The 13,952-nt window shown below is 37.8% G+C and overlaps 1 protein-coding gene across 4 annotated transcripts in view; it reads right to left on the minus strand.

Moving 5' to 3' along the window:
- CFAP54 (cilia and flagella associated protein 54) overlaps positions 1-1,785 on the minus strand; it is a 315,472-nt gene extending 313,687 nt beyond the window's left edge. For all 4 annotated transcript variants that reach the window (XR_005719649.1, XM_040232778.1, XM_040232776.1 and 1 more), the window contains exon 1: positions 1,454-1,785. Coding sequence is in view for 3 of the 4 variants with exons in the window: in XM_040232778.1 (XP_040088712.1) it covers positions 1,454-1,770 (317 nt within the window). In the remaining variant the exon portion in view is untranslated. The remainder of the gene's footprint in view (positions 1-1,453) is intronic.
- Positions 1,786-13,952: the final 12,167 nt, after the last annotated feature.

Here is a 13,952-nt window from a genome sequence, read left to right on the forward strand (position 1 = left end):
TTCCAAAGTTCACTCCTTGGACTCTCTTCTTCTCCATCTACACTCACTCCCTTAGCTATTCCATTAAATGTCAAAGTTTAAATGTCATCCATATGCTGATGAATCCCAAAAGTATTTCTCCTCTGACCCCCAGACTCCACATATCCAACTACCTACAAATAACTCTACCTGGATGGTGAATTACATCTCAACCTTAATATATCTAAAAACTAACTCTTCATCTCCCTCACTTCTGCCCAAACATGTTCATCCCACAGTCACAATCATACCCCAGGACCTTCACACTTGCCATTCTCCCAGTGTGGCCAACTCTTTGTACAGAAATCTTATCATCTGCTACCATACCTCCCTCTCATCTTTCTCAAAGGTCACTTTTCCTGACTTTCCCTGACCATGTTCCCTGCCACCCCATTTTAAATTATAACACCCACCTGATATCATTATCTTCCTCCCTGCTCTAATTTTCTCTAATTTTCTAGCACTTACCTCCTTATAAAATAATTTCCTTACATATTTGTTTAGTGGCTGTTTGTAGACACAAAAATACATACTCCATGGGGATATGAATTTGTATATTTTTTTAACTTGATGTTTTCCTAGTTCCTGGAATGGAACCTGATATTTAGGAAGTGCTCAATAAATATGCAATTAAATCCATGAATGAATAATAAATATAAGTTAAAACTATTTCTTCATATTAAATACATGGATGAAAAATATAAGATGAAACTATTGACTATTCTAGTATTCTTCGCCACTTGCCTACATTTCTAACTGTTCCATTTGCAATGTGTTTTGACTGGGAAAGAAAGATAGTTAACACAAACAGGAAAGAGCCTTAAAAACAGGTAGTCTGCAGTTCGAGATAATAACATGGTGATGGAATCCAAAAAAGGCAAACGTGCAAAATGAGTCACAAAATCAAGAACAAGTTACTGTGATGCTATTAATAGCAGCAGTTGAAAAAAGAATAAAGTACAAATGTTCACAGAATGACATACTTCATGGCATCAAGAATTAAGTTTTTCATGAACCCAAGTGACCTCAAAGTTATTCCTTTCCCTCCATATACAAAACTGTACCCACAGCATGGAAAGTTGTGAAACCTGTGAGTGAGCCAAAAGTTCAGTGGCATGCATTGGCAATTCGATGACACTCAGAACAAATGCTGAATCATGTGAACTGGTGAAATATGAAATATTTCTTTGTTGACTTTTATTCTGACCCGGGCAGGAAGTCAAGACACATTTACCCGGCAATAAGGATTGTAATAGCGACGAGTCTTCACTTCTTAAACTTTGTGTATATCTCCGGGCCCTTTGGCCAGGTTCTGCATCCGCAACACCGACAAGCTCCAGGGACCACCGCCTGCCTCCTCAGAGCATCTCCTCCTCTGGCCCTGGGAGTTGTCTTCTCCGGACAGCACCCGCCCCAGGGCCCTGCCTCTGCTTACCAAAGCCGGTGGAACTCATATTTCTGTTCCTCCGTTGTAGCTAAAGCCTTCTTTCTCTTCATGAAGTCTAGCAACTCCTGAATCTCCTTCTCACAGGAGGCCAGGAGTGGGTTTTTTGCGTCCAGCGGCCCATAAAATACTGCGAGGGGCAACAAGTCCTCGTGGCCGGCCGAGAGAGACTGTGGGCTCAGAGAGCTCGCCTTCGACTCCAGGGGCGACTTCGAAATCCCAGTAGAGGGCGGGGGCAGAGTCGGCGGCGACACTGAAGTGGGAGACACGTTTGGTGAAGAGACCGAGGAGGTGCCTTGCGCCGCCATGTTGACGAGACCCGGGCCCGTGTGTACACGCGGTTGCCTGGCGACGGTCTCGTGGTAACCAGGCATCCCGCGAGCTTTCGGGGAAATACAGCGGCCCCTGGAGGGAAAACAAAGAAAAACCTTGTCCAGAAAGCAATGTTACTCCTGAGGTGTTTTTGCTCTCTTGCTCACCGCTAGATGTGGTAACTGAGAGGATTCTGGAGACAGAGTGAATAAGAGAGCCAGAAACTTAGGATCACATATCCAAACTATACTTTTTCCATTTCGACCATTTAATAATGATGCTCATTAATATATGCCAAGAGTTATTCTAAGCATTTGAAACAAGTAATTTCATTTACCCCATTTAATCATCATTATAACTTTGCAATTTAGGGTATTACTATATCTCCATTTCACAGTTTAAGAAACTAAAGTTTAGGGACGTTTAGCTATTTGACCAAGGTCAGAGTAAACCGTTGGAGGGTCAGGGACCTGCCTTCAGACTCCAAAGGTTGTGCTCAAAATAACCTTCCCCACCACCATGCACTCAAACTAAGGTTAGCAATAGAAGTGAAAATAGTTTAAGAATCAATTGCATGCAACTGATCCACTCTGGTCCCTCTTATTGGACTTTGAGGTCTGTCACTGCGAATGATGCTGGTGTCTAGTAGTTATGACTACTCTGTTTATTCATTTGTATTTCAGCCTTATCTTGATTATCACTATATTTTAAATTCACGAGCATTTAACTCAGCCTTAACCTGTGGACATTAATGTGTACTAATACTTGAAGTGGTAACTCTCAAAGAATTTTGCATTTTAAATGGGGATTTTAGGAGGCTTTGCTTCTGATGGGGAAGCGATGGCCTGAAGGGACCTATTTGGGGGCAAGAGAAGTTCTTTCCCTGCATTATGGGCAATAGTAAATTTATTTATAAATTTAAAGTATGAGTTTCCAACTAGTACAGAACTTGCCTTGTTTATAAATGTTATGCAGTGCCAAAAATTGTCTAAAAGAAGGATCAGAAATATTTGATGGCTTAGGAAAAGGGGTCTTTAACATTGAAAACTGTTACTCGTCCTGTAAAGACAGTAACCTTTACACTCTGTGAGCCCAATTTCCCACTTAAGATTAAGAAGCTTATTGGACCACAGACTGATTTCTTTCAGGGCTGACCTAATTTCTTGCAGACTCTCTGGACCTGTGCTAATTTGCAAGGTTGGCCTAGTACGTCATGTGTACAGTACCCTAATATTCTTTGAAGGCAAATGATGATGATTTTGCATTTCAAGGCAGGTAATTATGGCCCAAGAACCTTTCTGGCAAACAGCAATCTCCTCTGACACCAGACTACAAGGAATTCAATTCTCCAATAAGAATGTAGAAATATTCTTTGATTAAGATTTTTATCTTGTCTCTAAGTGAGCAGTAAAAACGCTAAGACTTTAAAGAATTTAGGCCCAAAGAAATAATTCATCTTTGGGGCATTTACAAAAGGTATTACTAAACCTTTTTAAAAAGTCAGCTTGGTAAGTTCTTTCTCTTCTCATCTTCTTATTCTTACATAACAGACATGTCCACTTCAGATTAAAAGCTGGTATAATTTGCCACTGAGTACTGTCTTTTATATTGATGAAAGTGAAGCTGCAGGATAAATGTAACTTAAAGTGGTCAGAGAGGAGGAAAGAAAATAAAAATAAAACACATAAAGTAGATTTATTCCCCCTTGATCTGACTGCTCTCAGAAACATCTTTCATAGCTCAGACACATATCAGTCACTGGTAAAAGAAAATGTGACTAATTAAATTCAAATACTTGAATTATGAAACATTGTATCTTAGTCATTTTCCTCCTTGCACACACACTCAAGCTAACAATGCATAACTTTCAGTAGTTTTTGAAAGCTCATCTGCATATTTAAATTGGTGCTATACTCTGAATCACCACTGTGGTAAGATGGATATTTCCATTTTCTTCAGTTTAAATTATATTTAAATCATTTTTTAAAATATTTTTGAGATGTTATCTTTCTGATAATGAGAAACAGCTATTAGGATATCTTTTCTATTTCCTTGTCACTTTGCTTTATTCTTTTTACTGTAGTGAAAGAATAGAGCTTTGCAACTGTCTGACAGCTAAATAATGTAAATAGCTTCCTTATAAATAATGTAAATTGCTGTTTCCTTATAATTAAGGAAATTAAGTGTCTGCGGGGGATCTTTTTGCCCGTTCAAGAGTCTTTATCATTTAAAGTTACTGTTAGAGAAAGAATAAATAAAGTTAATATTCTTTCTATTCCTAATGTGGTTGTTAATCATTTGGACTGTCCGAAATATGTAAGATAGTTTTAAAAAGCATGAAGATCTACCTTTCCTACCTCACTATCTAATATTTAGACCATTCTTAATTTCATGCTTTCCTTCAGTGAAATACAGCCATTTCTTTCAGTTCAGTTCAGTCACTCAGTCATGTCCTACTCTTTGCGATGCCATGGACACCAGGCCTCCCTGTCCATCACCAACTCCCAGAGCTTGTTCAAACTCATGTTCATCAAGTCAGTGATGCCATCCAACCATCTCATCCTCTGTCATCCCCTTCTCCTGCCTGCAATCTTACCCAGCATAAGGGTCTCTTCTAATGAGTCAGCTCTTCGCATCAGGTGGAGCATCAACTTCAGTATCAGTCCTTCCAATGAATAATCAGGACTGATTTCCTTCAGGATTGACTGGTTTGATCTCCTTGCAGTCCCAGGGACTCTCAAGAGTCTTCTCCAACACCACAGTTCAAAAGCATTAATTCTTCGACACTGTTTTCTTTATAGTCCAAATCTCACATCCATACAGGAGCACTGGAAAACTCATAGCTTCGACTAGATGGACCTTTATTGGCAAAGTAACGTCTCTGCTTTTTAATATGCTGTCTAAGTGGGTCATAGATTTTCTTCCAAGGAGCAAGCGTCTTTTAATTTCATGGCTGCAGTCACTATCTATAGTGATTTTAGAGCCCCAAAAAATAAAGTCTGTCACCGTTTCCATTGTTTCCCCATCTATTTGCCATGAAGTAAGTGATGCCATGATCTTAGTTTTTTGAATGTTGCATTTTAAGCCAGCTTTTTCACTCTCATCTTTCACTTTCATCAAGAGGCTCTTTAGTTCTTCTTCACTTTTTGCCATAAGGGTGGTGTCATCTGCGTATCCTAGGTTATTGATATTTCTCCAGGAAATCTTAACTCTAGCTTGTGCTTCATCCAGCCCGTCATCTCACATGATGTACTCTACATAGAAGTTAAATGAGCAGTGTGACAATTACAGCCTTGATGAACTCCTTTCCCAATTTGGAACCAGTCCATTGTTCCATGTCTAGTTCCATCTGTTGCTTCTTGGCCTGCATACAGATTTCTCAGGAGGCAGGTCAGGTGGTCTGATATCCCATCTCTTTCAGAATTTTCCACAGTTTGTCAAGATCTACACAGTCAAAGACTTTGGTGTAATTAATAAAGCAGAAGTAGATGTTTTTCTGGAATTCTCCTGCTTTTTCTATGATCCAACGGATGTTGGCAATTTGATCTCTCGTTCCTCTGCCTTTTCTAAATCCAGTTTGAACATCTGGAAGTTCATGGTTCACGTACTGTTGAAACCTGGCTTGGAGAATTTTGAGCATTACTTTGCTAGTGTGTGAGATGAGTGCAATTGTGTGGTACTTTGAACATTCTTTGACATTGCCCTTTTTGGGGATTGAAATGAAAACTGACCTTTTCCAGTCCTGTGGCCACTGCTGAGTTTTCCAAATTTGCTGGCATATTGAGTGCAGCACTTTCACAGCATCATCTTTTAGGATTTGAAATAGCTCAACTGGAATTCTATCACCTCCACTAACTTTGATCGTAGTGATGCTTCTTAAGGCCCACTTGACTTCACATTCCAGAATGCCTGACTCTAGGTGAGTGATCACACCATCATGGTTATCTGGGTCATGAAGATCTTTTTTGTATAGTTCTTCTGTATATTCATGCCACCTCTTCTTAATATCTTCTGCTTCTGTTAGGTCCATACCATTTCTGTCCTTTATCGAGCCCATCTTTGCATAAAATGTTCCCTTGGTATCTCTCATTTTCTTGAAGAGATCTCTAGTCTTTTCCGTTCTGTTGTTTTCCTCTATTTCTTTGCATAGATCACTGAGGAAGGCTTTCTTATCTCTCCTTGCTATTCTCTGGAAATCTGCATTCAAGTGGGTATATCTTTCCTTGTCCCCTTTGCCTTTCGATTCTCTTCTTTTCTCAGCTGTTTGTAAAGCCTCCTCAGACAACCATTTTGCCTTTTTGCATTTCTTTTTCTTGGAGATGGTTTTGATTGCTGCCTCCTTTACAATGTCACAAACCTCTGTCCTCAGTTCTTCAGGCATCCTAGAACAGAAGTGCCTAATTAGATCTTTCAGATCTTTCAGTCACTCACGAGTGAGTGACTGAACACACATGTTATAACCTAGCACTGAAGACTGGCCGCTGGCAGAGTATATACATGAGGCGTGATGGTTTAGTCACTAAGTCGTGTCTGGCTCTTGTGACCCCATGGACTGTATAGCCCACCTGACTTCTCTGTTCATGGAATTTCCCAGGCAAGAATACTGGAGTGGGTTGCCATTTCCTTCTCCAGGATATCTTCCCAACCCAAAGATCAAACCTGCGTCTCCTGCATTGCAGGCAGATTCTTTAACACTGAGCCACCAAGGAAGTCCCCATATAAATGAATGAATGAAAAGAAAAAAAGCAAGATGAAGAACATTTAGGATATTCCTGACTGAGAGAAAAGACTGAGTAAGGAACAAAGTCATAAACACACACAGCAAGTTAAATAAGAAAATTTGCCTGGTGTGGTGAGTCATAGACAGCAAAAGATGGGGTGGAAAGGGAAGCATGATCAAATCAAGTAGATAGTGAGAAAATATGCTAGAAATTTTGACTTAGTTCTGTATTCACTGGGGAACCTCAGTTAGAAAAACAATGTCATGTAGAGGTTAAAAATCTAATTCCAAACTAATCAGGCCAGAAATCATGGTTAAATAGCCAGTTCTTCTAAGTTACTTAAGCTCAGTGTGCCTTGATTTCTTCATCTGTAAAAAGGGGATGAAATAATAATACTACCTACCTCATAGTTTTGTTTTGTTTGGAATTAAATGAGTTAATATATGTAAAACCCTTAAAACAGTGCCTGGCACATAGTGAATGCTATATTGTTGTTGTTTAGTTGCTAAGTCATGTCCAATTCTTTGTAACTCCAAGGAATGTAGCCTGCAAGGCACCTCTGTCCATGGGTTTCTCTAGGCAAGAATACTGGAGTGGGTTGCCATTGCCTTCTCCAGGGGCTCTTCCTGAACCAGGAACTGAACCTGCACCTCCAGCATTGACGGGTGGATTCTTTGCTGCTGAGCCACCAGGGAAGCCCCAAGTGCTGTATAAATGTTTATTAATATAATGATTCAGCTGGGAACCATTGAACATCGTTAAGCAGAAAAGAGTATATTTTATGTATTTTAGAAGGAAAACTATTATGGTATAATGAAAGATTTGCATGAAGAAGGTTACATCTGATCTAAGCCCCACAGATCATGACAACAATTATATACAGTCAACAATGAGACAAAATCAGTCAAACTAAAACCGCAGATAGACACAGAGCTGGAATCAGAAGGAAACCAAATTCTGATCAATTAAGTAAAATGAGAGTCATGAAGTAATACATAATTTATATAACAATTATATTAAATGTAATAATATATTATATATTTTATATAATATTTCATTATATATATAAACATATGTAGTTGTTGCAAAATAGTAGAAGAAATTCTAACAGAATGTATTTATAGTCTTGCAGTAAAGTCTTCCCTAAAAGCTACAAAACTGAAAGACAAAAAGGAAAATACAGATCAACTTGAATACATTAAAAGGCAAGCTTTTGGAAGGAAGAAAGATACCACCACAGAAGTGAAACAACAAAGCATACATTGGGAAAAGATATTTTTAATGCATAATGTACTGTGTGAATATTGTTTTGATAAATATCAGGAGAAGACTAATAGAAACACTAGATAGGGCTTCTCTTCTCTTCATGTCTTTTGGGTTGACCCACCCTCATGCCTCAAGGATGTATTTTCCTTTGCTTTCCAAATAAAACTGAGATGTAACACAGACCTATAACACTTGTCCGTCTGTCACTTCAAATGTTTGCTGCAGTGAGATGGAACCAAGGAAATTACACACTCCCCTGACATATATGGTGTTGATTCTCGGATTTAACCTGGCTGAAACAATCTCGGCTTGGGCCCCCCGAGGCAGAAGCCAAGCACAGCAGAAGCCCAACTCAGTGAAAGCTCCCGCGGTAGAAGCTGAACACAAAGAAAACACAGCACAGGGGAAGTGACAAGAAGCCCAGCATGCTAGAAACTGGAACAGCAAAAACAAACTCAGCAGAAAGCTCATGCAGCTCAGTCTCAGATTCCAGAAGACCTCCTGTTAAGCCTGAGCCTCCAGTTTAATTGTGACAGAAGAAACATTGTTAAAATGTGGCTGAAGAAGAGCTCAAGCCCTGAGCCTTTGGAGTGAGAGCCCTGACTCCAAGACCCTAGTTGACCAGAGAACTAACCCTAGGGAGTATCAAATAGTGAGAACTCACACAAAGGAAACCACTTGAACACAAGACCACACAACCACCAGTAGTACTCTGTGCAGGACGCCTCATCTAAGCAACAAACAAAACAAAAATACAACCCATATCATCAGCAGACACGATTACCACCTCACTCAGCCTTGCCCATCAGAGGAAAAACAAAGAAACAAAAAAACTCAGCACAAATCTCACCATATACGAAGCTAACACAAACCACTGGACCAAACTTAGGAGGGCAGAAACCAAAAGGAAGAAAGAATTAAAGCTTGAAACCTGGGAAAAGGAGACATCAAACACAATAAGCATTAAAAAAATTGAAATAATGAAAAGGCAGAGAAATACTACACAAATGAAGGAACAAATTAGAAACACAGAAGTCCAAATAAATGAAGAGGAAATAGGCAAACTACTTGAAAAAGAATTCAGGATAATGATAGTAAAGATGATCAAAAACCTTGAAAACAAAATGGAGAAAATGGAAGAATTGATTAACAAAGACCTAGAAGAATTAAAGAATAAACATACAGAGATAAACAACACAATTACTGAAATCAAAAATACTCTGAAAGGAATCAATAGTAGGATATCTGAAGCAGAAGAACGAATCAGTGAAGTGGAGGACAAAATGGTGGAAATAACTTCTGAAGAGCAGAATAAAGTAAAAAGAATTAAAAGAACTGAGGATAGTCTCAGAGACCTCTGGGGCAATATCAGACTCACCAACATTTGAATTATAGGGGTCCCAGTAAAAGAAGAGAAAAAGAAAGGGTATGAGAAAATTTTTGAAGAGATTATAGTTGAAAATTTCCCCAGCATGGAAAAGGAAATAGTCAATCAAGTCCAAGAGGCTCAAAGAGTCCCATACAGGATAAACCCAAGGAGAAACATGCCAAGACACATACTAATTAAACTAACAAAGACTAAACACAAAGAATATTAAAAGCACCAAGGGAGAAGCAACAAGTAACATACAAGGGAAACCCCATACAATTGACAGCTGATATTTCAGCAGAAACTCTGCAGGCCAAAAGGGAATGGCAGGATATATTTAAAGTACTGAAAGGGAAAAATCTACAACCAAGACTACTGTACCTGGCAAGGATCTCATTCAAAATTGATGGAGAAATCAAATGCTTTTCAGACAAGCAAAAGTTAAGAGAATTTAGTCCCACCAAACCAGCTTTACAACAAATGTTAAAGGGACTTATATAGTCAAGAAATATAAGAGAAGGAAAAAGATCTACAAAATCAACCCCAAATAATTAAGAAAATAGCAATAGGAACACATATATCAATAATTACTTTAAATGTAAATGTATTAAATGCTCCAACCAAAAGACACAGACTGGCTGAATGGATACAAAAACAAGACACATATATATGCTGTCTACAAGAAACCCACTTCAGACCTAAAGACACATATAGACTGAAAGTGAGAGGATGGAAAAATATATTCCATGCAAATGGGAAGCAAAAGAAAACTGGAGTAGCAATCCTCATATCAGACAAAATAGACCCTAAAATAAAGAAGATTACAAGAGATAAAGAAGGACACTACATATGATCAAGGAATCAATCCAAGAGGAAGACATAACAATTGTAAATATCTATGCACCCAACATAGCAATACCTCAATACATAAGACAAACACTAACAGACATAAAAGGAAAACTGACAGTAACACAATAATATTAGGAGACTTTAACACCCTGCTTACACCAATGGACAGATCACCAAAACAGAAAATTAATAAGGAAACGTGTTAAATGATACATTAGGTGAGATGGAGCTCACTGATATCATCAGGACATTCCATCCAAATGCAGAAGAATAAAGCTTCTTCTTAAGTGGACATGGAACATTCTCCAGGATAGACCACATCTTGAGTCACATATCAAACCTTAGTAAATTTAAGAAAGTTGAAATCGTATCAAGCATCTTCTCCAACCACTACACTATGAGATTAAATATCAATTACAAGGGAGAAAAGAACTGTAAGAAACACAAACACATGGAGATTAAGCAACATGTTTCTAAATAACCAACAGGTTACTGAAGAAATCAAAAGGGAAATAAAAAAATTTCTGGAAACAGCTGACATTGAAAACATGAAACACAAAACCTATGGGATGCAGCAAAAGCAGCTCCAAGAGGGAAGTCTATAGCAGTGCAGTCCTACCCAAGAAACAGGAAAAGCATCAAATAGACAACCTAACTCTACACCTAAAACGACTGGAAAAAGAAGAACAACAAAAAATAGTAGAAGAGAAAAAATCATAAAAAAATCTGAGCAGAAATGAATGAAAAAGAAATGAAAGAAACAATGGTAAAGATTAATAAAACTAAAAGCTGGTTCTTTGAGAAGATAAACAAAATTGTAAAAACCTTTGGCTAGACTCACCAAGGAAGAGAGAAGAATCAAATCAACAAAACCAGAAATGAAAAAGGAGAGATTACAATAGATAATGCAAAATACAAAGGATTTTAAGAGACTGTTTTGAACAGCTATATGGCAATAAAATGGATAACCTGGACGAAATGGACAGATTCTTAGAAAAGTTCAATCTTCCAAGACTGAACCAGGAAGAAATAGAAATTATGAACAATCCAATTATAAGCACTGAAATTGAAGCTGTGATTTTTAAAAAATCTCCCAAAAAAAAAAAAAAAAAAAAGCCCAGGACCAGATGGCTTCACAGGAGAGTTCTAGCAAACATTCAGAGAAGAGCGAATGTCTATCCTCCTGAACCTTTTCAAAACATTGCGGAGGAAGGAACACTTCCAAATTCATTCTACAAGGCCACCATCACCCTGATACTAATACCAGACAAAGACAACACAGAAAAAGAAAACTACAGGCCAATATCACTGATGAACATAGAGGCAAAAATCCTCAACAAAATTTTAGCAAACAATTCAGCAACACATCAAAAAGCTCATACACCATGATCCAATTGGGTTTATTCCAAGGATGCAAGGATTCTTCAATATACGCAAATTAAGCAATGTGATACATCATATCAACAAATTGAAAGATAAAAACCATATGATAATCTCAATAGATGCAGAAAAAGGCTTTGACAAAATTCAGCACCCAGTTATTATTAAAACTCTTCAAAAAATGGGCATAGAAGTAACCCACCTTAACATAGTAAAGGCCATATATGATAAGCCTACAGCAAACATCATTCTCAATGGTGAAAAACTGAAAGCATTCCCCCTAAGATCAGGAAGAAGACAAGCATGCCCACTTTTTCCACAACTATTCAACATTGTTCTGGAAGTCCTAGTTACAGCAATCAGAGAAGAAAAAGAAATAAAAGGAATCCAGATCAGAAAAGAAGAAGTAAAGCTCTCACTCTTTGCAGATGACATGATACTTTACATAGAAAACCCTAAAGTTAGTATCAGAAAAGTACTAGAATTAATCAATGAATTTAGCAAAGTTGCAGGATAAAAAATCAATAGACAGAAATCACTTGAATTTCTATATACTAACAATGAAGAATCAGAAAGAGAAATTAAGAAATAATCCCATTCACCATTGCGACAAAAAGAATTAAATATCTAGGAATAAACTTACCTGAGGAGACGAACTATACACAGAAAATTATAAAACACTGATGAAAGAAATCAAAGATGACATAAACAGATGGAGAGATATTCCATGTTCCTGAGTAGAAAGAATCAATATTGTGAAAATAACTATACTACCAAATGCAAGCTACAGATTCAATGCAATCCCTATCAAATTACCAATGGCATTTTTTTCACCGAACTAGAACATAAAATTTCACAATTCTTATGGAAACACAAAAGATGCCAAATAGCCAAAGCAGTCTTGAGAAAGAAGAATGGAGCTGGAGGAATCTACCTTCCTGACTTCAGATTATACTACAAAGCTACAGTCATCAAGACAGTATAGTACTAGCACAAAAAAAAAAAAAAAAAAAAAAAAACAGAAACATAGACCAATGGAACAAGATAGAAAGCCTAGAAATAAACCCATGCACCTATGGGTACCTTACATTTGACAAAGGAGGCAAGAATATACAATGGGGCAAAGACAGCCTCTTCAATAAGTGGTGCTGGAAGAACTGGACAGCTACATGTAAAAGAATGAAACTAGAACACTTCTAACACCATACACAAAGATAAACTCAAAATGGATTAAAGACCTAAATGTAAGACCAGAAACTATAAAATTCTTGGAGGAAAACATAAACAGAACACTCAATGACATAAATCAAAGCAAGATTCTCTATGACCCACATTCTAGAGTAATGGAAATAAAAACAAAAATAAACAAGTGGGGCCTGTTTAAACTTAAAAGCTTTTGCACAGCAAAGGAAACTATAAGCAAGGAAAAAAGACAGCTCTCAGAATGGGAGAAAACAATAGCAAATGAAATAACTGACAAAGGATTAATTTCCAAAATATACAAACAACTCATATAACTCAATGCCAGAAAAACAAACAATCCAATCAAAAAGTGGGGAAAAGACCTAAACAGACATTTCTCCAAAGAAGACATACAGATGGTTAATAAACACATGAAAAGATGCTCAACATCACTCATTATTAGAGAAATGCAAATAAAAATTACAATGAGATATCACCTCATACCATCAGAATGGCCATCATCAAAAAGTCTACAAACAATAAGTGCTGGAGAGGGTGTGGAGAAAAGGGAACACTCTTGCACTGTTGGTGGGAATGTAAATTGATACAGCCACTATGGGAGATGGTATGGAGATTCCTTAAAAAAAACTAGGGATAAAACCACCATATGACCCAGCAATCCCATCCTAGACATATACCCTGAGGAAACCAAAATTGAAAAAGACACATATATCCCATTGTTCACTGCAGCACTATTTACAACAGCTAGTACATGGAGCAACCTAGATGTCCATCAACAGATGAATGGATAAAGAACTTGTGATACATATACACGATGGAATATTACTCAGCCATAAAAAGGAATGCCTTTGAGTCAGTTCTAATGAGGTGGATGAACCTAGAACCTATTATACAGACTGAAGTAAGTCATAAATACATAAATATCATTTTCTAATGCATATATATGGAATCTAGAAGAATGGTACTGAAGAATTCATTCCCAGGGCAGCAATGGAGAAACAGACATAGAGAACAGACTTGTGGACATGGAGAGAGGGAAAGAGAGGGTAAGATGTATGCAAAGAGCAACATGGAAACTTACATTGCCATATGTAAAATAGATAGCCAACGAGAATTTGCTGTATGGCTAAGAAACTCAAACATGGGCTCTGCATCAACCTGGAGGGGTGGGATGAGGAGGGAGATGGGAGGGAGATTCAAAAAGGAGGGGATATATGTATATCTACGGCTGATTCTGAGGTTTGACAGACAACAGCAAAATTCTGTAAAGCAGTTACTTTAGTCACTCAGTCATGTCCGACTCTTTGTGACCCCATGAACCACAGTACACTAGGCCTCACTTTGCATCACCAACTCCCAGAGTTTACTCAAACTCATGTACATCGAGTTG

Source organism: Oryx dammah, unplaced genomic scaffold (genome assembly GCF_014754425.2).
Source record: "Oryx dammah isolate SB20612 unplaced genomic scaffold, SCBI_Odam_1.1 HiC_scaffold_29, whole genome shotgun sequence".
Lineage (NCBI taxonomy): Eukaryota > Metazoa > Chordata > Mammalia > Artiodactyla > Bovidae > Oryx > Oryx dammah.